General features: G+C 39.8%; 1 protein-coding gene across 1 annotated transcript in view; it reads left to right on the plus strand.

Moving 5' to 3' along the window:
• The window catches only part of LOC150087179 (nose resistant to fluoxetine protein 6-like), a 298,214-nt gene that overhangs the window by 49,340 nt on the left and 223,165 nt on the right, over nt 1–25,709 (plus strand). Inside the window, exon 2 of the mRNA XM_090372396.1 lies at nt 14,968–15,138. Coding sequence (XP_090228522.1) covers nt 14,988–15,138 — 151 coding nt within the window. The 5' untranslated portion in view covers nt 14,968–14,987. The remainder of the gene's footprint in view (nt 1–14,967; nt 15,139–25,709) is intronic.

A 25,709-nucleotide genomic window follows, 5' to 3' on the forward strand; every position in this document is an offset into this window, starting at 1 on the left:
AGCAGACACTAGCTAAAACCAAACAATGGATACAGTTATTCAATGGAATCGTCGTGGGCTCCGTGCTAACTTTGACGACTTTTACGATCTTCTATCTGAATACAAGCCTGTTGCAGTATGCATTCAAGAAACAAATCTCACAAATGCAATATCTATGACAATTAAGCATTACAATATGTATAGAAAAGATAGAAACTCATCTAATTTAGCTCATGGAGGAGTAGCACTCATAGTGAACTCTTCGGTACCCTCTAGACCTATCCCCCTGCAAACATCTTTAGAGGCTATTGCTGTCCGTGTTACCTTTGGAATCACAATAACATTAGTTTCATTGTATCTATCACCAAATCATACATACACCTTTGCTGATTTAGATAATTTAGTAATGCAAATACCTGCTCCCTTTTGTATTATGGGTGACTGGAATGGCCATCGCCCGCTATGGGTTTCTCAACATCCTGACTCCAGAGGACAGATAATTGAAAAACTTTTATATAAACACAACCTGACAATTTTAAACACAGGTGCTCACACATACGTGCATTTATCATCTGGCTCAACTTCTGCTATTGATCTTTCAATATGCTCTCCAGTGATATTTCCTCTCATAGACTGGACCGTTACTAATAACCCTCGCGGGAGCGATCACTTTCCTATCATCTGTACTTTCTGTATAAGTTCTACTCCTCAGAGTAACATTAGGACAACCTGGAAATTTGCTAAGGCTAACTGGATTAAATACCAAGAAATAGCTCACTTAGATACTGTCTTCATAGCAACCCACACAATAGACTCTGCAGTAAGCTACATTACAGATACAATAATGAAAGCATCCGAGACTGCTATACCAAAATCATCATCCAAAATCCGGCTTCATCCAAAAATGTGGTGGAACGAAGCATGCAACAGTGCTAAAAAAGAAAGGAACAAATATTGGAATATTTTTTGGAAAACATCCAACCACAGCTAACCTCCTACAGTTTAAGAGAGTCAGAGCTAAAGCTCGTCATATAAGACGGGAGAGTAAAAAAGAAGCATGGGCGCATTATGCCTCCACCATAAACAGATCCACGGATACTTCTACAATATGGAAAAAAATCAAAAGAATTAATGGTAAATACTCGCAGACAACTTCTCCTATCCTGCTTGTAAAAGGGAAAGAAATCTTTGAACCTACAGAAATTGCCAATCCCTTAGGTACTACGTTTGAAACGCTTTCAGCTGTTGCCACATATGAACCTGCATTTCAATTGCCAAAATCCCAGACAGAAAAATACAAACTAAATGGCCCCGGGTGCCAAGCGATTGTGACTGAGCGAATTCTTTGTGCTTAAAGAGTGATTTTCCAAAAGTGATATTATAGTTCTTTTACGTTCCTGTCCTTAAAATAACTTATTTTTTCAGTAGCAGCTCTTGTTAAAAAAGTACTTTACAGAGCCGGAAAGGAAAGTCACCTTTCTTTACTTCTTATATATTTATTACTAACCCCTACTACTTCTCGCTTGGTCACACCAGGCACTGCTCCTGCCTCCCCGTGGCGGGGCCGGAAATCTTGGCAGAACAGTTAATCTGCTAAGGGCCAAAAGGAGCAAATATGAACACAATATGTTTCCTCCACTAGAGCCGACAAGTTCTCGGCCAGACATAGAAAATGAACATGACATGTCTCAACCGAAGAGGTTTAAGACCAACTCTTCAAACATAGATTTTCCTGCATTTCTCATAATGCATTCACTTACGGATCAGCCTCTCACCAAATTGTCTCCGTTTCTTATTCAGAAACATCTCGAAAGTCTTGCAGGATCTCCTAAAACAGTCAAGCGACTGCAATCAGGAGACCTACTAATAGAAACAATCAGCAGGAAACATTCGGAGCATCTACTAAAAATTACAAATTTTACTGGAATTTCAGTAAACGTCTCTCCCCACGGTACCCTAAACACTTCTAAGGGTGTTATATCCAGCTGGGACCTACTGAATGTGTCGGAGGAGGAGATATGTCAAGAACTTCAGGAGCAAAATGTAATTGCAGTAAAAAGAATCATGATTAAAAAGGACAACACACTGGCACCTACTAGGAATATTATACTCACTTTTAATACTCCAAACCTACCTTCTTCCATAAAAGCAGGTTATCTTCTTTGCCGCATTAGACCCTACATCCCTAATCCATTGAGATGCTACAAGTGCCAAAAGTATGGCCACTCTCAAACGGCATGTAGAGGAAACCCAGTCTGTCCCAAATGTGGGTCCACAGATCATACTCAAAATGACTATTCAGCAACAGAAATGAGCTGTCCTAACTGTAAAGGCAACCATCCCGCCTATTCTAAGACATGCGACAGGTGGAAAACCGAAAAGAAAATTGTGAAGTATAAATTTGAAAATAAAGTAAGCTTTCAAGAAGCGAGAAAATTAATTTCTCCCAGTATTACAAAACGTACATATGCCAGTGTCGCACAAAAATATCAATCAGTGGCCACCCAGACTGATGTTACAGTCCCCACCAACAACTCAATCTCTGACTGGGCACGAACTGTTCTCTCCCAGCAACAGTCCAATATCCCGAAACAGTTGAACCAGGCAAGCAATACTGCTCTTACAGTACCAGCGAAATCTCCTTCTCCTACTCCTCCAACCAATGCTGCAGCTCCATCAAATAATCGAGGTTCAAACATCAAAATGAATATAAAAGACACATCCATGGATACAATTGACTCATCCAGACAGGAAGACCCAGTCTTAGAAATACATGTGGAAGAAGAAGATATGGACATCGGTCGGCCATTCTTCAAAAAAGACAAACCGAAACCTGAACGCCATAAAACAGTCACATCAAAAAAACAGTCAGATACAGCTTCTTTTACTAAACACCAATAATGCCTTATATTCTTCAATGGAATTGTAGAGGATTTCGTTGCAATTTTAATGATATTCAAGACCTAATTAATCGCTACAATCCAGTTGGTTTCTGTATACAAGAAACCTATTTAACTTCCCAAATTTCTGCCAGCACAAAGAACTACTCTATCTACCCTACCGACAAGATCGTAATACTTCCACTTCCGCTCGTGGTGGTGTGGCCATCTTGGTCAATGCAAAAATCCCATCTAAGCAAATTGTTTTGAAAACTGAAATTGAAGTCATTGCTGTGCGTTTGGTAACCGAAATTGAGTTAACATTAGTATCAATTTATCTTCCACCAAGTCATACCTTCTCTTATCAAGACCTTGAAAACCTGCTAATACAGCTACCTTCCCCTATCTGTCTCCTGGGGGATTTCAATGGCCACCACCCCTTATGGGGATCTACTAAACTGGACAGTCATGGCCAACTGATTTAAACCTTCGTAGATAAGCAAAACCTTACCATTCTTAATACCGGTGCACCTACTCACATACAATTACCAACTGGACAAACTTCTGCAATCGATCTCTCGATATGCTCCCCTATTCTGTATCCAATCATGGAATGGTCAGTTATGGACGATCCCATGGGCAGTGATCATTTTCCGATTATTTGTGATTTGCTCACTGCACCACCGCCAGTAGCCAAACCTTGCAAGAAATGGAAGTTCTCTCGAGCCAACTGGGCCAAATTTCAGTCAGCTGTCAATCTGGATGAGAAATTTATAAGAATACAGTCGATAGATGAAGCCACTGATTATATTGCTTCAAAACTACTATCTGCAGCTAACTGTTCAATTCCACTGTCGAATACCCAGTTCCGACGGCACATTAACTATTGGTGGAATAAAGAATGCACCAAAGCAAAGAAGTTAAAAAATAAAGCATGGAATTTATTTCGTAAATCCCCAACCACAGCTAACCTTATCAACTACAAAAAATTAAGGGCAAAAGCTCGCCTCATTCAGAGGCAAGCCAAGAAGAATTCTTAAATCCGGTTTACATCTACCATAAATAGAAACACTAACTCCAGGTTAATATGGAAGAAAATTAGGCAGATTTCTGGCAAATTTCCAACCACCCCTTCGCCAATTCGTTCGTGTAATGGGGAAGAACTGTCTGCTCCTGAAGACATAGCAAATGTCTTGGCTAAAACGTTTGCCGAAGTTTCTGCGGCATCAAATTATTCTCCGGATTTCCAGAAAATAAAGACCACAACTGAACAACGTGCCATCAACTTTCGAACATCAGTTTCCCTTCCGTATAACCAGCCTCTTCAATATTCTGAACTTTTACATGCCATTAAAACAACACGCAACAGTGCCGCTGGGCCAGATGGAATATTTTATATCATGTTACAAAACCTTGGTGACAAAAACTTAGAAATACTGCTGATCTATTATAACCGAATATTTCTAGAAAACATTTATCCCAGCCCTTGGCATCATGCAGCAGTTCTTGCCTTTTTGAAACCCGGTAAAGATCCTACCAGTCCGTACAGTTACAGGCCAATTTCCCTCTCCAGTTGCCTTGGTAAACTACTTGAAAAAATTATCCATAATCGACTTGTTTGGATCATCGAAACAGAACACCTAATGAGTAATCACCAACATGGGTTTCGTAAGAACAGGTCCTCCTTAGATCTCATGATCAAAGCTGAGTCTGCAATTCGTAATGCCTTTGTAAAAAATGAACACGTTGTTATGGTTTCCATAGACATTGAGAAGGCATTTGATACTACCTGGCGTCATGGCATTCTCAGTGACCTTTATGCTCTTGGTTTACGAGGCAACCTGCCCATATTCATTAGGAACTTTCTTCAGAATCGTTCATGCCAAGTTCGATATCACAACTCACTTTCTGCGATATTTTCACAGGAAGAAGGAGTGCCACAAGGGTCTGTACTGAGTGCAACCCTATTCGCCCGTAGAATCGATTCCATCACAAAGGAACTTCCAAATGCTGTTCAGACCTACCTTTACGCTGATGATCTCTCTATTTCTTGCCATTCCCAGAACATGAGATCCATTGAACGGCAACTGCAGATATCCCTGAATAAAGTCCAAAGGTGGGCAAGGTTAAATGGCTATCGTCTATCACAGCAGAAGACTGTTGCCATCCATTTTTGTAATCAACGAAAAATGCATACAGACCCTGAACTTCATATATCAAACTTTACCATTCCAGTAACTAACAACATCAGATTCTTAGGATTAATCCTTGAGAGGAAACTAAATTTCCTTGAGCACATTAAATTTGTACGTAATTCCTGCCTCAAAAAACTAAACATACTAAGAGCTTTATCTGCTTTGTCTTGGGGAGCAGATCGTACATCTTTGTTGCTCTTATATAGATCACTGATTAGATCCCGATTGGATTATGGTGCTCCACTCTATGATTCTGCTCGTAAGAGTATACTACGAGGGCTAGATCCTATACAGCATTGTGCTTTGCGGATTGCACTTGGGGCGTTCAGGACCTCTCCTATTCATAGTTTATATATTGAAGCTAATGAGCCACCTCTTTACCTCCGCAGAAAAACGCTGCTTCTTAAGTATGCAGCCCGAATACAAAGTTGCTGGCAGCATCCTGTTGAGCCATACCTCTTTAATCCACCACTGCAAAATCTCTATAGAAACAAGCCCACTAAAATAAGACCAGCAGGCTTACGCCTAATTGAAATAACACAGAGTTGGAATGTTCCAATTTTCAACAGGCAACAAGTAATGAATTACTCTCAACCACCTTGGAGTCCGCCTCTACAATTAACCTGCGATACTTTTCTTCACGAATGGGGAAAGAATCGCCTACCAATAATCAATGTGAAACATCTCCATGCAAGCCATATTCAAAAATATGCTGTTTTTTTACCGATCTATACTGATGGCTCCAAATCACATTCAGCGGTAGGAGCAGCGGCAGTTTTTCCTACTTCAATCATTTCGGCTGCTCTTCCAGCTCAGTATAGCAGCTTCTCAGCAGAACTCCATGCAATAAAATTAGCCTTAGAAAATCTGATTCAGTACCCATCTGTAAAATACATAGTATACACGGACTCGCTCAGCTCAATTACAGCAATGCAACATTCCTCCTACAAGGTTCACCCTGTGTTAGATCAAATCAGAAGTCTCCTACTGCAAATACAAGGACGTCATCCATCAGTGACCTTTTGCTGGATCCCAGCACATTCGGGGATAAAGGGGAACGAACTCGCTGACAAAACTGCTAAATATTCATCAACTTTTGATTTAACCTCCGTCCATGTTCCAGCCTCTGACTACAATTGCATCATACAAACAGCATGTCTCGCACAGAGGAAAGATCTATGGCAATCCCAAACCAATAATAAACTCTATCAGTTGAAACAACACCCAAAGCTTTGGCACACTAGCACCAAAACAGTGCGAAGAGAAGAAGTGGTACTTGCAAGGACGAATAGGACATACGTATCTCACTCACCTCCATATACTCACAGGAGAGGATCCTCCTCAGTGCCCACACTGTTTAACTCAATTATCAGTGAAACATATTCTAATTGACTGCCCACAGTATCAACAAGAAAGAACATCTGTCCTGTCTTCCCTGAGAAATCTGCGAGAACCAATGACACTAAATCATATTATTGGCGAGGAAGCAAATATCAATGAATTTTTCTCTTTCCTGAAAAAAATTGGACTATATCATAAATTCTGAAAGATCACTGTAACAAAAATCAAGTTATTACAACAAAAATTTGTTTTTAACAGTTTCCTATGAATAGGCGCATTATAGCCTCAGCAGCTTATGCGCCATTAAACCTCCATAACACACACACACACACACACACACACACACACACACACACACACACACACAAACTAAATTTTAATACTGTCATCCTTCATTCTTATAATCTGCCTCTGACCATGAATGAATTGCGTAATGCACTTGCACGAATGAAAAACAGTCCTCCAGGTCCCGACGGGATTTATTACACCACGATCTGTCATCTAAGTGAGGAATCATTAACTGTACTCTTACAATTGTATAACAGAATTTTCTTAGAGGAGTATTACCCCGCTAGCTGGTGCCATTCTTATGTGCTAGCCTTCCCGAAACCAGGGAAAGACCACACAGATCCCAAAAATTACCGTCCTATTTCTCTAACCAGTTGTCTGGGAAAAACATTGGAAAAAATAATTAACGCCAGACTGACATGGTTATTAGGGACTCAAAACATTTTAAGCCCAAGTCAGTATGGTTTCCGGAGAAAAAGATGTACGCTTGATCTCATTATCAAGGCCGAAACAAATATCCGGAATGCGTTCTTGAGAAATGAACACCTAGTTATGGTATGTGTTGACATCGAAAAGGCCTTTGATACAACTTGGCGATATGGGATTCTTCAGGACTTGCATAAATTTGGACTTCGGGGTCATCTCCCAAAATTTATTAAGAACTTTCTAGGCAATAGATCCTTTCAAGTCCGATTCCACTCTTCATTATCTGGAGCATATGTACAAGAAGAGGGAGTTCCCCAAGGATCAGTGTTGAGCGCCACACTTTTGCCATTAGGATTGATTCTATTACCAAGTGCACACCTAACACAGTTGACGCATACTTGTACGCTCACGATCTTGCCATGTCATGTCATTCTCAAAATATGAGACTTATTGAAAGACAACTACAAGGCACCATTAACAAAATAGTCTCTTGGGCCAAAAATAATGGATATCGGCTTTCTAAACCAAAAACGACTGCTGTGCATTTCTGTCGCAAACGTTCTTTACATCCGGATCCAGACCTTCAGTTGGATTCTCATTGTATTACTTTCCAACCTAGTATAAGATTTCTTGGTGTAATATTTGATAAAAAATTAACTTCCTGGAACATATAAAACATATTGGCCCCGGGTGCCAAGCGTTTCCGTGGCCAAGTGATTATTGTGCTTATATCGAGCGGTTTTCTTCCCAGCGACTAGGTTTTCCTTTGTTTTCTATTGCAGTTATTAAATTTTTCTGTTAAGTAGCTCTAGTCTCTTATAAGAAATAAGAAGAGAGCCCAGAAGAAGGAAATCACCTTTTTCTTTAATTTAGACTTACTAACAGTACTAACTCTACGCTTGGCCACAAAGCGGCACTGCTCCTGCCTCCCCGTGGCGGGGCCGGTAACCTGGGCGGTAAGGAGAAACCGCCAGGGCGAAAAGGAGCCATCATGGATAAAAACAATTATCCACCGTTAGAGCCTTCGAGCTCAAGAACAGACACTTATAGTAATCATGACCCCAATCACGACTTAGAAAATCTTTGGACAGAAGGATTCTTCTGTCTCTTTGGACAGAAGAATCCTTCTGTCCAAAGAGACAGAAGACTAATCAGATGGAGCAACCCTGCCCATCCTTTTTAATTTTCCACTCCCTTACTAGTCAGCCAATGAGCAAACTGTCTCCCTTCGTAATACAAAAACATCTCGAAGGTATTGCAGGATCTCCCAAGACTGTCAAGAGATTACAATCAGGAGACCTGCTAGTGGAAACTACGAACCAGAGGCATTCAGAAAAACTCCTACAGTTAACAAACTTTGCGGGCTTTCCGGTAAAAATATCTCCTCATGCAACCCTAAATTCATCTAAGGGTGTCATATCCAGTTGGGACCTGTTAAATGTCACAGAGGAAGAAATTACCCAAGAGCTGCAGGGACAAAATGTAATTCAAGCCAAACGTATAATGACTAAAAAAGATAATCAACTTATTCCAACCAGAAACATTATTCTCACTTTCAATACACCCAACTTACACTCCTCTGTAAAAGCAGGTTATTTACTTTGCCGTATCCGTCCGTACATTCCCAATCCTTTATGATGTTTTAAATGTCAAAAGTATGGCCACTCACAAACTGTATGCAGAGGAGTTCCTGTCTGCCCCAACTGTGGTTCCTCGGATCACATACAAAGTGACTGTCAAACTACAAAAATGACCTGTCCAAATTGCAAAGGTGTAATATCCTGCCTACTCCAGAACTTGTGAAAAATGGAAAACGGAGAAACAAATTGTAAAATACAAGGTCGAGAACAAAGTGAGTTACCCAGAAGCGAGAAGACTAGTGGCACCTTCTATGAATAAAAATATTTCCTATGCTAATGCAGTTAAAAAATACCAAACAGTCTCTACTCAAACTAATGTTACAGTTCCTACTAATCTTTCAATTTCAGATTGGGCCAGAACTGTCCTCTCTGGGGAAAAACCAGATGTGCGTAAACAACAACCCAAACTCTCAGACCAAGCAAATAATACTCCTCTTTCAATACCAGCGGAATCTCCTCCCCCAATGAGTGCTACCACACCATGTATTACAAATTCAAATATAATCAAAAATTTTCGAGACACAACCATGGACACAGATGGCACATCTATAGAGGAAGATCCTATTTTAGAGATCCATGCCGAAGAAGAAGAAATGGACACTGGTTGGCCAGTCTTCCAAAAAAAAGACAAACACAAATTAGATCGCCATAAACCAGTCACTTTCAAAAAGCAGTCAGAATCAGCTCCATCAACTAAACACAAATAATGCCTTGTATTTTACAATGGAACTGCAGAGGCTTTCGTTGCAATACAGTCGATATCCAAGATCTAATAAATCGATTTTCTCCAGTTGCCCTTTGTCTTCAGGAAACGTACTTAACTTTGCAAATTTCTCCTTCGATAAAGAACTATTGCCTTTATCGAAGGGATCGTAATACAGCAAATGCTGCCCATGGTGGTGTAGCAATCCTGATAAATTCAATGATCCCAACTAAACATATTCCACTTCAAACTGAAATAGAAGCTGTTGCTGTCCGTATAAAGCTCCATATTGAAATAACTTTAGTATCAATCTACTTACAGCCAAACCGTACCTACTGTTTAAAAGATCTTGAAGATCTCCTTATACAGATACCTCCACCTCTCTGTATGTTAGGGCTGTTCCGATTGAAGGATTCTCCTTCTATCGGAACAGCCCACAATGGTGCTGCCGGACCAGACGGAATCTATTACGCCATGCTACAACATCTTGATGACAGAGCATTGCATCTCCTTCTGCTCTTTTACAATCGTATTTTTCTAGAAAATATCTATCCAACTTCTTGGCATCATTCTACTGTTTTGGCATTCCTAAAACCTGAAAAAGATCCAACCAATCCCCATAGTTATAGACCAATATCCCTCTCAAGCTGCCCCAGCAAAATTCTAGAAAAAATTGTCCACTGTAGACTCGTCTGGATCATTGAGTCAGAACAGTTAATGAGCAATAGTCAGTATGGCTTTCGTCAAAACAGGTCATGCCTGGACCTTATGGTTAAGGCTGAATTTGCCATTCGTAATGCCTTTATTAAGCATGAACATCTAGTAATGGTATCCATAGATATAGAGAAGGCTTTTGATACCACCTGGCGGCATGGCATACTAAGAGACCTTTACTCTCTTGGTCTGCGGGGAAACCTTCCTATATTTATAAAGCATTTTCTACACACTAGATCTTTTCAAGTTCGATACCAACATGACCTCTCTGCAACTTACATTCAAGAAGAAGGTGTTCCACAGGGATCAGTACTGAGTGCCACTCTTTTCGCCCTAAGAATAGATTCTATCACTAAACAACTTCCAAATACTGTCGAAACTTACCTCTATGCGGATGACCTTGCCATCTCCTGTCATTCCCAAAATATGAGATCTATTGAACGACAGCTTCAGATATCATTAAATAAAATACAGCAATGGGCCAGCCTTAACGGCTATAGGCTATCACAAGAGAAAACAGTTGCTATCCATTTTTGTAGACAACGCAAATTTCATCTGGATCCTGAACTTCACATTTCTAATATTTCCGTCCCAGTTACTAGTAACATTAGATTTCTAGGTTTAATCATGGACAACAAGCTAAATTTTTTAGAGCACATTAAAAAAGTACGTACTGCCTGCTTAAAAAAGATAAACATACTCAGAGCTTTATCTGCACAAACGTGGGGTGCAGATCGTACCTGCCTCCTTCGATTATACAGGGCATTAATCAGATCCCGTCTTGATTATGGAGCTCCCATTTATGACTCTGCCAGAAAGAGCGCATTACGCTGGCTTGATCCAGTACAACACAGTGCACTGAGGTTTGCACTTGGCGCATTCAGAACATCGCCAGCACATAGCCTTTACATTGATGCTCACGAGCCACCACTATCTTTACGTAGGAAATTGCTATTGCTAAAGTATTCTGTCAAGATACAAAGTTGTGCTTCGCATCCCATTCAGCCTTATCTTTTCAATCCACCATTAGAAAATCTGTACAGAAATAAACCTAGCATAATAAAACCAGCTGGTCATCGCCTTCTTGAACTACTGCAGGTTTGGAATATATCCATCCATTCCGTACAACAAGTAGCCACTTGTACTCAACCACCATGGGTTCAAACTCCTATACCGACCTGTGACACTTACCTCTGTCAGTGGGGGAAGAATGTTTTGCAATCATCAAATATCAGACAAGTTCATGCTGTTCACACTCAAAAGTATGCTGATTTTTTACCAATATATTCAGATGGCTCTAAATCAAATTCAAAAGTTGGAGCAGCTGCAGTGTTTCCGAATACAATTATATCAGCAGCCCTTCCTCCTGAATTCAGTATCTTCTCAGCTGAATTATTCGCAATTAAACTAGCTTTAAAAAATCTCCCTTCTGACTGCTCTTTAAAATCAGTAATTTACACTGATTCCCTCAGCTCAGTCAAGGCTTTGTGTAGTTCCTCAGATAAATTTCACCCTGTTATAAATGAGATTAGAAAAATATTACTAAAGATAAAAGAACATCACCACCTGGTCACCTTCTGCTGGATACCAGCACATTCTGGTATTTTAGGCAATGAACAGGCTGATAAAGCTGCAAAAAACCCAACCAGCTTAGATTTAACCAATATCCCTGTTCCAGCCTCAGACTGTGCACTAATGATTCATGCTGCATGCCTATCAGAATGGACAGCACTATGGCATTCCCAAACGAATAATAAACTCTTACAGATTAAACAGGTTCCGAAAATCTGGCTCTCCAGTGTCCGCACATCAAGACGGGAAGAAGTAATTCTTTCAAGAGCAAGAATAGGTCATACTTACCTGACCCATCTTCATTTACTCACAGGAGATGATCCACCACAGTGTCCACATTGTTCTCTAAATTTGACAGTGAAACACATTCTCATTGAATGTCCATACTATAAACAAAACAGAAATACAACCCTGCTATCTTTGGATAACCCTCGAAAACCAATAACTCTAGAGAATGTCATTGGTGACAATGCAAACATTCCGGAATTTTTTAACTTTCTGAAACAAATTGGAGTCTTTAGTCATTTCTGATTACTGCCCTTTCTGACGTGACAAGAATTTCTTATATATTTTATATATATATATATTATTATTATTATTATTATTACAATAAAAGAATAGGCGCATTATAGCCAAAGCAGCTTATGCGCCATAAAACCCCACAACAACAACAACATAAAACATATTCGTACAAGTTGTCTTAGAAAACTAAATCTTCTCAGAGTAATTTCTTCTATGTCATGGGGTGCAGATCGTTACGTGCTGTTACATCTATACCGCTCACTGATCAGATCCTGGTTAGACTATGGGTCTCCTGCATATGACTCAGCCAGGCCAAATGTATTGAAATGGCTTGACCCTATACATCACAGTGCATTAAGAGTTGCACTGGGGGGCTTTTCGCACATCACCAATCTTAAGTCTGTATACCGAAGCCTATGAACCACCGTTACACCTTAGGCGGGAAACTCTACTATTAAATTATGCAGCCAAAATCAGCAGTCTCCCACATCATCCCATGTGGCAATACCTCTTCACGCCAAAATGGAGAGAAATCTATCAAACTAAACGGCGTTACAACAAACCATCTGGCATTAGGCTTGAAGCTTTGATCACAAGCTGGGGCCTGAAGTTTTCTAACACCCTCCAGGATACTAGCATGGAAACGCAGCCATGGCTTTCCATGTCTCCAGTACATATTGATAGACATTTTCAGCAATGGGGAAAGAATAACTTCTCCGATATCAACATTAGACAAATACATATGGTTCACTCTACCGAGTTTAGCAGCTTCATTCAGCTATACACAGATGGATCCAAAACTGGTAATAAAGTTGGCACAGCTGTAGTACTACCAAATGCCACCATCTCCAGCCAGCTCCCACCAGAATGCAGTACTTATACCTCAGAGTTATATAGTATTCTACTAGCCCTAGAGAATATAAAAGAAGCCTCGTACGCTAAATCCATCATTTATACGGACTCGTTGAGTGCTGTTAATGCTCTACAGTGTAAATCCTTCCCTAGTCATCCTCTGATACAGAAAATTTTAGCACAGTTATTAGCACTTCATGGACGTGGAGAGCTCGTAATATTTTGCTGGATCCCTGGACACGTTGGAATCGTAGGAAACGAGCAGGCAGATTTAGCTGCTAAAATTGTTACAAATGAGATACCATCAAATTTCAGGACTCCTTATAGTGATCATAAGGCCTTTATCAAACAGACATATAAAGAAGTGTGGACACGCTTGTGGAAAGATCAGAAAAATAATAAACTTTTTGAAATCAAGAGAGAACCTAAACTGTGGCAATCCAGCCTGAGACGAAACAGAAAGGAAGAAACTATTTTAGCCAGATTACGCATTGGTCATACTTTCCTCACTCATAGCTATCTACTAACAAACAGTGACCCTCCACAATGCAGTAATTGTTTATGCCCACTAACAGTAAAGCATATCATCGTAGAATGCCCGCAATATCAAAAAGAACGGAAAACAGCTTTTTCCTCTAATTTTCATAATTACAATCATTTAACACTGCAGTTGAAATTGAATCCCAGTGTGTCCTAGGAGATCGAGAGAACATAGATGGCATTTTTATTTTTCTAAGATTTATTAAAAAATACCACCTTCTCTGAACTGCTATCTCCTGTAAGAAAAACGATGGAAATATCAGACAGTAATTGGTGCATTATAGCCTAAGTTGCTGATGCACCAATAAATCTAATAAACAACAACAACAACGAACAACATTTTTTAATGACCAGGTTTTGGCGCATTATAACCTTAGTTGTTAATGCGCCAATAAAACCCAACAACAAACAAACAAACAGCTGACAAAACTGCTAAAAATCCATCAACTTTTGATTTAACCTCCGTCCATGTTCCAGCCTCTGACTACAATCGCATCATTCAAACAGCATATCTCGCGCAGTGGAAAGCTCTATGGCACTCCCAAACCAATGATAAACTCTACCAGTTGAAACAGCACCCAAAGCTTTGGCACACTAGTACCAAAACAGTGCGAAGAGAAGAAATGGTACTTGCAAGGGCACGAATAGGACATACGTATCTCACACACCTCCATCTACTCACAGGAGAGGATCCTCCTCAGAGTCCACACTGTTTAACACAGTTACCAGTGAAACATATTCTAATTGACTGCCTACAGTATCAACAAGACAGAACATCCGTCCTGTCTTCCCTGAAAAATCTGCGAGAACCGATGACATTAAATGACATTATTGGCGAGGAAGCAAATATCAATGAATTCTTCTCTTTCCTGAAAAAAATTGGACTATATCATAAATTCTGAAAGATCACTGTAACAAAAGTCAAGTTATTACAACTAAAATTTGTTTTTAGCAGTTTCCTATGAATAGGCGCACTATAGCCTCAGCAGCTTACGCCATTAAACCTCCATAACACACACACACACACACACATATGTAGCCTGTAAATAAATAATGAACAAACACATTCTTGCCTCACTAACCCGTGTGTCGTTACGCCCAATACCAACAAAATTTATATTTATATAATCAGTTAATTTATATAATTATATTTAAAAAATCGCGCAAATTTATAAAACTTTTAACTATATTGTTATCCATTATTTTAATTGTGTTGCATTCTCATGTGGTAATCTCTCTATAGGCTACCTTTTTAGACTATTATAGTTATTAATAATATGAATTATTTTTAATTGGAATAATTTCAACTATTCTAGGTCTCAGCGCCCGTATTTTGATGTGCTTTTCTGTGTTAGCTAGCACAAGCAAGATCTTCAGTACCAAGGTGAATTCGTCCAGATTAGCATGTCTTCACGGGATCCGTTTTCTTTCTATGTCCTGGATTATAATTTCACACACGTATGTCTTAATCAACTTCATGATTATCCGTGAGTATATCATAATTAGAGAATTTGCTCTGATATTTCATGAGAAAAATCTTTGATTAAATAAGTTAACTGTGAATTATTTAACCGAAATGATAAAGCAATAAAATCTAATATGTCTATCTCGATTGGATCAACTGAAATTAAAATTTAAAATTACGGACAAAATGGACAAAGGATATTAATGTACTTCGTTTCTTCTCTCTGTTGTAAATTGGGGAGTGAACCGCTGCGCCCTATTCTATTTGTACCGCGCATTTGTTCCGGCTAAATTGGACTATGATACGCAGTGATATTCTTCAGCCAGGAGAAAGTGCACTTCGATGATTTGATTGGACTGATCATCATAGAACCCGTATTGCTACCCTGTTTATTTATGAGGTTATCCTCAGAAAGCCAATTGATTCTGAGCGAGTCATCCCATGACCGCCCTTCTTCTGGAAGCTGGTCCACTCAGCCACCGGAATCTCCCTTTCCGAGTCCCACGGGTCGGCAAACACGCCGGATTCCTTCAGTACTGGCGTGGAACCAAGGCTGTGTGTGCATTGAATCCCAGTGATGGTAATCTGGAGGACCATAAGCATCATAGGAGATCTCCCTCTCAGGTACCAAGAGCCCACTTCGAGGGGGGTTCTAGAGGGAGAAGTTAAAGACCGAAGAATGATACTCCACGTACGGAGACGTGCTGTGCATACGAGGATACAACGAGGTCTATCGTCAAGCTAAACTTTAAAGGAGCTCTCGAACCTGAATATCGAAAGGTCAATTAAGCCGTGTTCCATTAATCAAGCAATACTCGTACATTTCGTTTTTTATGATTTTATTTTTATTTTATATTGTATATTATTATGTTATTTTATTTCATTTATGTAAAATACGGTATGTAACTTTTTGTACGTCTACATTTATTTTAATATATCAAAACAACGGAAAGTCCAAGCGATCTAGGGATCGCTTATAATTTTAAAATGACAACTTCAATCAATGGTAACTTCAATAATAACTTAAATAGCCTTTCAACGTGGTTTATTATAATAGTAGTTTCCTTCATTCTAACGTATACTTTAAAAGTATTGAAGCCACTGCCATTCAGGGTAGATGCACACCAATATCTATTTAATTGGAAAAGTTATCAAAATTAAAATTAAGTAAAAATAAAAATTAACAATTAAGTTATTTTTCTTGTAGAAGTTGCACTAAACTGTCTGGCTGATCGAAATGCTTTATGCTTCCATAAACCACAGCCATGTTGTGGCTTCTTGATGAGATAACATATACCTTGGTTTATGTTTATCCTTTATTTATTTATTCATTAATTATATACAGTATATATTTTTTCCCTATATTATTGGTTAATATTCATTTGCGTTACCTTTTACTAAACCCGCTGCGAATTATATATGAAATAGCCATTATCATTCAAAAACTGGCTCCTTAACGTACTAATTTCTAAAATTATAATTTATATAATTTTACTACCCCTTCTCGACTATGTATATTGCTGCTGGACACTGGTGGTAATGCAAGTCTTATACTTTCTAATTTACGTTCTAATATTCGTCATATTTTCATAAACATTCGACGTGTTAGCCATATCTTTGTTCTCATTTGTTCCCCCTAATCAAAAATTAGTAGAAAATCCTCCTAAGTCTTTGTCCACCTCAACCCACGGTTCTTTACACTGTGGCGGCAGATGCACTGTCTCACTGTACTGAAACCGCAACGTTTCGCACTCCTGAACGCATATAATTCTAAAAGTCCTAAATAAATTCCAAAATTCTAATTGTATCTTACAGCAACAGCTAAAGCAGTAATATATATATATATATATATATATATGTGTGTGTGTGTGTGTGTGTGTGTGTGTGTGTGAAGAGGAGTTGCATACAATGGAAATAGCCCTTGATGCCATTACTAAAGACGTATAATATTTACTGATTCGTAAAGCATATTGCAGAGTTTATTAATGGTGAAATATAAATCTCATACAACCCTGTTCAGGATTCAGCAGGTGCCTTTTTTTCTCTCGTAGAATCAAAATTTGACGCTTTATTCTGGTGGATCCCTAGCCAGCAGAAGAATTGGGATCCGAGGTAATGAATTAGCCCATACTGCTGCCAAAACAGACATCTCCATTGTTATCCATGGGGGGGGGGGGTGGCTGATTTCATGACATGTAGGTCCCCTATACAGACTAAAGGCAAATAATACTCACCAGATGAGCTACTTTAATAAATACAGCTCATTTATCTCACAAAGCAACTAGTTCTTTTTTACATAAATCGAATTATTCTTATTAGAATTCCCCATCTTCGCTTAAAGTGTAACAAGCTCATTTACTCTATGAGAAATTTTTTAAATTTAAGTTGGTGATGAACAATCATCTTTTGTGGTCCAATGCCACCATGCTACCTTCTTTCTATCGCAAACATTTTGTCAAGAATCTAAAGCAGGACGACATCTAGAATTGCAAACTTTCCAGTCTGTACATTAACTGGCCCCGGGTGCCAAGCGTATTTCGAGGCCAAGCGAAATTCTTGCGATTCATAAAATGCTCTTGATAAGCGACTGAAATTGTATTTTAAGTTCTACATTTCTTTCAACAGTCTTACTTTAAAAACAGTTCTATACTTGAAAAGCCACAAGTTAGAACACAGAAAGGAAATACACCTTTCTTTACATTTTCCTATATTTATATATTTACTAATTAACTAACATTTCAACCGCTTGGCCTCCAAGCGGCATTACTCCTGCTTCCCCGTGGCGGGGCCAGTAACCTGGGGGAAAAGTTATCCTCTACGGCGAAAAGGAGTAACCATCGATATAAACGACTATCCACCACTAGAGCCTTCAAATTCAAGGCCAGACAAACCAAATGATGATGATGACCTGAACCAACCAAAAAGGCTCCGAAGAGAAGTGCAGTACAATTAATTGCTAAAGTTCCTGGTGATACACTCGCTCTCCAACCAGCCTGTTAGCAAATTATCACCATTTGTCATCCAAAGATTTTTGGAATCCATTGCTGTAACACCAAAAATGGTTAAATGACTGCAATCCGGAGACCTCCTATTCGAAACAACCTCCTCAAAACATTCAGAGTCGGCTGAAAACACAACAACATTTGCTGGGCTACCGGTATCTATCACTCCCACAATACGTTAAATTCGTCAAAAGGTGTCATCACAGAGTGGGACCTGATTACAGTATCTGAAAAGAAATTAGTGCAGGAACTGGGGAACAAAAAGTAATTAGTGCAGGAACTGGGGAACAAAAATTAATTAGTGCAAAACGCATAAAGACCAAAAAATATGTAAATCTTGTTTCAACTCGATCCATAATTTTAACATTCAGCACCCCAGATTTACCATCCTCAGTAAAAGCTGGCTACTTAAATTGCGGAATACGGCCTTATATCCCTAATCCCATACGCTGAAGTGCCAAGCGATCTTTCTAGTGTGTTTTCTAGCGTTTTTCCTAGGGCGAGTATTGGTGCTTTAAACCTACCACCGCTCGCAACGTTACTGCTTCCCTCGCTGAGCAACGTCACTGCTTCAACGCTAGCAAAGTTACTGCTAACCCCGCTTGCAAGGTTACTGCTATCGCTAGCAACGTACTGCGCTCCTCTTCTGCTGATCGCTTGGTCACTGGTTGGCACCGCTCCTGCCGCCACGTGGCAGGGTCGGTAACCTGGGAGAAGGAATTCCCTCTTCCAGGGCTGAAAGGAGCAACGATGGATTGTGATGCATATCCACCGCTAGAGCCCACGGGCTTCAGACTTGTCAACTCTGATTCAGAGCATGACTTTAATCGTCCGAAGAGCCAGCGGACTGAAAAACAGAGTGCAGATATGCCAGCATTTCTAATAATGCACTCATTATCCACACAACCTATCGGCAAGTTATCGCCGTTTCTAATACAAAAATGCTTAGAATCGGTTGTTGGATCTCCTAAAATGGTGAAGCGTCTCCAATCCGGAGACCTTCTAATTGAAGCTTCCAAGCCAAATCACTCAGAAAAATTGTTAAAATTAACAACTTTTAACAATATTCCTGTGTCAGTAACAGCCAATAACACTCTGAACACCACTAAAGGAGTTATCAGCGAATAGGACTTACTAAATGTGTCTGAGGAAGAGATCACTCAAGAGCTTAGCGAACAAAAATTGACTCATGCACGGAGAATTATGACAAAAAAAGATGGCAACCTATTACCAACCAGGTCCAGTATTTTGACATTCAGTACTCCGAATCTCCTTTCTTCTGTTAAAGCAGGTTATTTAAACTGCAAGATTCGAACCAAAATCCCGAATCCCATTCGCTGCTATAATATGCCAGAAGTACGGCTATTCCCAGAAAGCATGCCGAGGCGATGTTGTGTGCCCGATTTGCGGCTCCAAGGAGCATTCCCAAGGAGACTGTACAGCTTCCACTCCCACTTTCCCAAATTGCAAAGGAAGTCATCCTGCATTTTCTAAAGCTTGTGACCTTTGGAAAACGGAAAAAAATCCAGAAGTATAAAGTGGAGCATAAAGTAACATACCCTGAAGCCACAAAGCAAATAATGCTAACCATGCTTAGCCGATCATATGCATCGGTCTCCAAAAATAGCCGCTCAGCTGCAACCCAAATAGATGTCTCCATCGAACCGAATATTTCCTTTGCCACCTGGGCCAAAACTGTGCTAACTTACAATAAGAAAACTACAGTCAGTGAAGCCAGCAACATCACAATCAGCATCCCAACTGATGCTATCTCAACCTTGCCCGAAACAACAAAATCAGCTACTATTGAAAACCAGAAGAAAGTGAAATCACGCATTAGCAACATGGAAATGGAGGTTCAGTCAGAGGATGAAGAGACAGTACTAGTATCCAAGCTATACAACACAATACAAAAAATGATAACCCCTTACTTAGACAGATCTGACTCTGATTAAATTAAACCAGAAGAAACAACAAGTTCTGTTATGTTGGATCCCTGGTCACGCTGGCATTTCTGGAAACGAACAGGCCGACCTAGCTGCCAAAACTGCTACCGATCATATAGACCAATCCTTCACTACACCTATATATGACTATAAGTACATTATAAATAAGCGATGCCTTGAACTATGGCAACATAGCTGGCAGAATCAAGCCAACAATAAGCTACTTGGCATAAAAAAATATCTAAAACCATGGAGATCTAGTATCCGTGAGAACCGACATGAAGAAGTTGTATTAGCCCGATTAAGGATAGGCCACACACACCTGACACATCTTTATTTGCTAGCAGCCACTGACCCACCACTGTGTACAAACGGCAACACTCAGCTCCATCTACTTATTGATTGTCCCAAGTACAGTACTGAGCGACAAGCTATGCTTATCTCATTTCCCACGACTAACACCTCTCTCAGTACTTCTGACTTACTAGCAGACACACCACATGTGACCAAAATTTTTGATTTCCTCAAACAGATGAAACTATACAACACGATATAAACTTGAATAACATCTATACAGATAGAACTATGTACTTAACATCACCATAGTGTTAGGCGCATTATGGCCTTTGCTGTCCTTGCGCCGTAACGCCCCTAAGAAACAACAACAGACAGTACTAGAGTTACATGCTAATGATACCATGGAGACAGGACGCACAACCTTTCCCAGAAATGAAAAATCAAAACTAAGCAGACAGAAACCTTCTCAGAAAAAACAGTCAGATCAATCTTCCTCAAATAAATCCAACAAATGAATAAATTCCTTCAATGGAACTGTAGAGGATTACGCAGTAATATAGCTGACTTGAATGATTTACTCATACAAACTAAAGCAATAGGTGTATGTTTACAGGAAACCTTTTTATCACCACAAGTTTCTCTGAAAATTAAAAATTATACTATGTTTAGAGAGAGGAATAATGATACTCCTGCTCGTAGTGGGGTGTCTATTCTTATCAAAACTAACATACCGTCAAGACATCTACAACTACAAACCTCTTTTGAGTCTGCGCGGGTAGCACAGTGGTATCGTCACCGTCCTCCCCACACCGGGTGGAAAAGGCCTGGGTTCGAATCCCGTCAATGACGCGAGGAACTTTAATGGGCATTTTTCACTCCGTGGCTGAGTTAGTTGGTCTCAGGCGTAGATAGGAAGGTTTTTCTCCCCAGTAACTGGGGTTTTTTCGTCCAGCAAAACAGGCAAATCAACCACAGAACATACGCAATTTACAGACACAAATACGGGTTAATGTGTTTAATTACGGGCAACCCTAAAATAATAATAATTTTTTTGAAACCTCTTTTGAAGTTGTAGCGGTTCGGATAGCAATGGGAATATCGTTAACCCTTGCATCCATTTATATCCCACCGAATTATCCTTGCTCCCAGACTGAACTTGACAATCTTATCACACAACTGCCCCCTCCAGTCTGTTTACTCGGCCATTTCAACGGTCACCATCCATTGTGGCGATCTTCCACCATGGACAGGAGAGGCCAATTAATAGAAATATTACTGGAAAACCATAACCTGACTCTGTTAAATTCTGGCTCTCCAACTCATATCCAACTACCTACAGGTACTACATCAGCCATAGACTTATCCATATGTTCAGCCTCTATTTTTCCAAGCATGCAATTGTTAGTGCTAAATGATCCATTCCACAGTGACCATTTTCTTACCATCAGTTCAATTCAAAAACAGACGGTGTCATGTCCAAAAGGCCGTACTTCTTGGAACTTTCATAAAGCAGACTGGAAAAACTATTCAACTTGTGTTCTACTTGACAAACTATATGTACAACAAAAACATATTGATGACGTACCTGATCACATTACAAGCCATATATTATCTGCAGCAGAAATTTCCATTCCGAAATCTGATCAGTTCAAGCATGTACACCAAAATCAGTGGTGGAAGGAACAATGCTCCAAAGCGAAACGAGGAAAAAACCGTGCCTCGAACCAGTTTCGCAAATTTCCAACTACCGCCAACCTAATTATGTATAAAAAACTCAGAGGCAAAGCAAGACAAATTAGGAAGACAGCAAAACGTGACTCCTGGAACAAATTCGCCTCAGCTATTAACAAAAATAGTGACTCGAATCATTTGGAAAAATATTCAAGCTCTGAATGGGAAATTTCTACCGCTGCAATCTCCGATAATAGAATGCAATGGGCAGGACTTATCCTCTCCTACTGACATTGCAAATGCTTTAGCCGAATCGTTTTATAACATTTCTGCCTGTTCCTCTTATGTGATCTCCTTTCAACGCAGTAAAACTGATTTCCAAAGTCATAAGTTTAATTTCGCAATTAGACATTCACTTCCGTATATGGCACCGAGTGCCAAACGTTTCTAGTGATCAGGCGATATCACTGCGATTATAAAGCGATTTGGCGCCTCCGTAGCCAGGTGGGAAGGAGCAGCAGTGCGTAGCACACGCTTCTTGATTAGACCGGGGTTCGAGCCCGTCACCACCAAATACGGAGGATGCGGAAAGGTCAAGGAAATGACCACAGCAATTCCCGGAGCAATATGGCCTTGGTTGCTAATGCTCCTAAAAACCAAATAACAAAACATACTCACTCATAAAGCGATTTCTAAAGTGATAGTGATACACATTTATAGAGTTTAAAGAAAATATTCTATTGTATATATATAAATATATATAGTTGCTGAAAAGTATCAGCACAAAGGATCCTAAGAAAGGAAAGACACCTTTGTTTTATTTATTTTCTAGTTCTACTAACTACAAATCAACTTCCGCTTGGTCACTAGGTGGCACCGCTCCTGCCTCCCCGTGGCGGGGCCGGATACCTGGGAGGAAAAGCTCTCACTCCCAGGGCTAAAAGGAGCAAACATGAATGATACAAATATCACAACCACAGATCCCAAAGATCCGACTCCTTTGAGTTGGAAAAATGAGGATAATGAGACAAATGTTACCAAAAGACAAAAAAAGGACATAACATCGCTTCATGCACCAACCTTTCTAGTCCTTCATTTAACATCAGAACAGCCATTGGGAAAACTGTCGCCATTTGTAATCCAAAAATGTCTAGAAAGTGTAGCTGGAACACCAAAAAATGTCAAGAGACTGAAATCAGGCGATATTTTAGTCGAGACAGCTAATGCAAAACATGCAGAAAGACTGCTTCAGATGAGAACGTTTGGAGGGATCCCAGTAGCAGTCTCTCCCATAACAGCCTAAATACATCAAAAGGAGTAATTTCTGAATGGGACCTTATTAGTGTCTCAGAAGAAGAAATTAAAAATGAGCTAGAAGATCAAGGTGTCATTGCTGTGAGAAGGATTAATGTTACTAGAGATGGTATACTTACTCCAACTAGAAATTTGATACTGACCTTTAACACTCCCAAACCACACACATCGGTAAAGGCCGGTTATCTAAATTGTAACAGCAGACCATACATTCCGAATCCTCTCCGCTGCTTTAAATGCCAAAAGTATGGTCATTCACAAATGGCGTGCCGTGGAGTTCCTATCTGTTCCAACTGTGGATCTCAAGATCATACCAATCAGAACTGGCCCCGAGTGCCAAGCGAGTGACTATAGCGATTTCTAAGTGATATTAAAGCGATTTTCTCAAAGAGCGGCTGATAATTATAGTAGTATCCTTCGTTTCTCACAGTTATTTAATTTTGCTGTTCTAAAGTAAAGAATTTAGCGTACCTAACAGAAAGGAAAGACACCTTTCTTCTTGTACATAGGATTATTTATTAACGCACTAACTACTAACCTTCCTTTATCGCTTGGTCACTGGTGGCACCGCTCCTGCCTCCACGTGGCGGGGCTGGAAACCTGGGAGAAGAAAGCCACCCTCCCAGGGCAAAAAGGAGCAAAGATGGACAAAATTAAACAGTCCACTTATGGATCTTTTGATCCAGACCTAGATAGACATGATCGAGATCATGATGACACAACATCCCATGCTAAACGACAAAAAAAAGAAGGAACGGATAATACCGTACCTCTCTTTTTAATTCTACACTCCTCCACAGACCAACCATTGAGTAAGCTTTCCCCATTTTTGATACAAAAATGTCTCGAAAATGTGGCTGGCCCTCCAAAAATGGTTAGGCGACTGAGATCCGGAGACTTATTAATTGAAATGACCGAACGTAGACACGCTGAGAGACTGTTAAAAGTATCTACCTTTGGTGGAATTCCCACGAAGGTTACCCCACATGCCACCTTAAACTCCTCAAAAGGGGTAATATCAGAGTGGGATCTTTTAAACGTATCGGAGGATGAACTTGTCCAGGAACTACAAGATCAAAATGTGACACACGCAAAAAGAATCGTCATCAAAAAAGATGGAGAGGCTGTCCCTACTCGGACAGTGATACTCACATTTAAAACACCGAACCTGCCTACCACTATAAAAGCTGGTTACCTTAGGTGTCAGGTAAGACCTTACATCCCGAACCCAGTCCGGTGCTTTAAGTGCCAAAAATTTGGCCATTCGCAAACTGTATGCAGGGGAGTTTCTGTCTGTCCAAATTGCGGGTCCTTAGATCACAACCAGAGTGAGTGTTCTGCTGCAAAAATGACGTGCGCGAACTGCAAAGGTGATCATCCGGCATATTCCAAAATTTGTGAAAAATGGAAAACTGAAAAAAAAATAGTACGATACAAGATCGAACACAAAGTCAGCTACCAAGAAGCAAGAAAACTAGTTTCACCTATTATAAACAAAAATAGTACCTATGCTAATGTAGTAAAAAAATTCCAAACAGTCTCCACTCAAACAGATGTCACAGTTCCCATTACCAAGTCAATTTCTGATTGGGCTAGAACTGTCCTCTCTGAGCAACAACCAAGTGTGCATAAACAACAACCCAAACTCTCAGACCAGGCAAATAACACTCCACTGACAATACCAGCCGCATCTCCTCCTCAGATATGTGCTAATACATCTGATATTACAAACCCAAAATCAAAGAAAAATACCCAGGACATAATCATGGATACAGATGGGACAACTATACATGAAGAACCAATTTTAGAAATCTACGCTGAAGAAGAAATGGATACTGGTCGACCAGTTTTCAAAAAAGACAAATCAAAATTGGAACGAAATAAGCCAGTCACCTCCAAAAAGCAGTCAGATACAGCTCCATCAACTAAACATAAATAATGGCCTGTGTTTTACAATGGAACTGCAGAGGCTTTCGTTGCAACACAGATGACATCCATGCTTTAATTAACCGGTATTCTCCAATTGCTCTTTGTCTTCAGGAAACTTACCTAACCTTACAAATTTCTCCTTCGATAAAGAATTATTGCCTTTATCGAAGAGATCGTAATAGAACAAATGCTGCCCATGGTGGTGTAGCAATCCTAATAAATTCCAATATCCCAACTAAACATATTCCACTTCAAACTGAAATAGAAGCTGTCGCTGTTCATATAACTCACTGTATTTCAATGACAATTGTCTCAATTTACCTACCACCAAACCATACTTACTCCTTAAAAGACCTTGAAGATCTCTTCATACAGATACCTTCACCCCTCTGTATATTAGGAGATTTTAACGGGCACCACCCCTTATGGGGCGA

The sequence above is a fragment of the Mastigoproctus giganteus genome, chromosome 4, assembly GCF_048544385.1.
Source record: "Mastigoproctus giganteus isolate SK-2022 chromosome 4, ASM4854438v1, whole genome shotgun sequence".
Lineage (NCBI taxonomy): Eukaryota > Metazoa > Arthropoda > Arachnida > Uropygi > Thelyphonidae > Mastigoproctus > Mastigoproctus giganteus.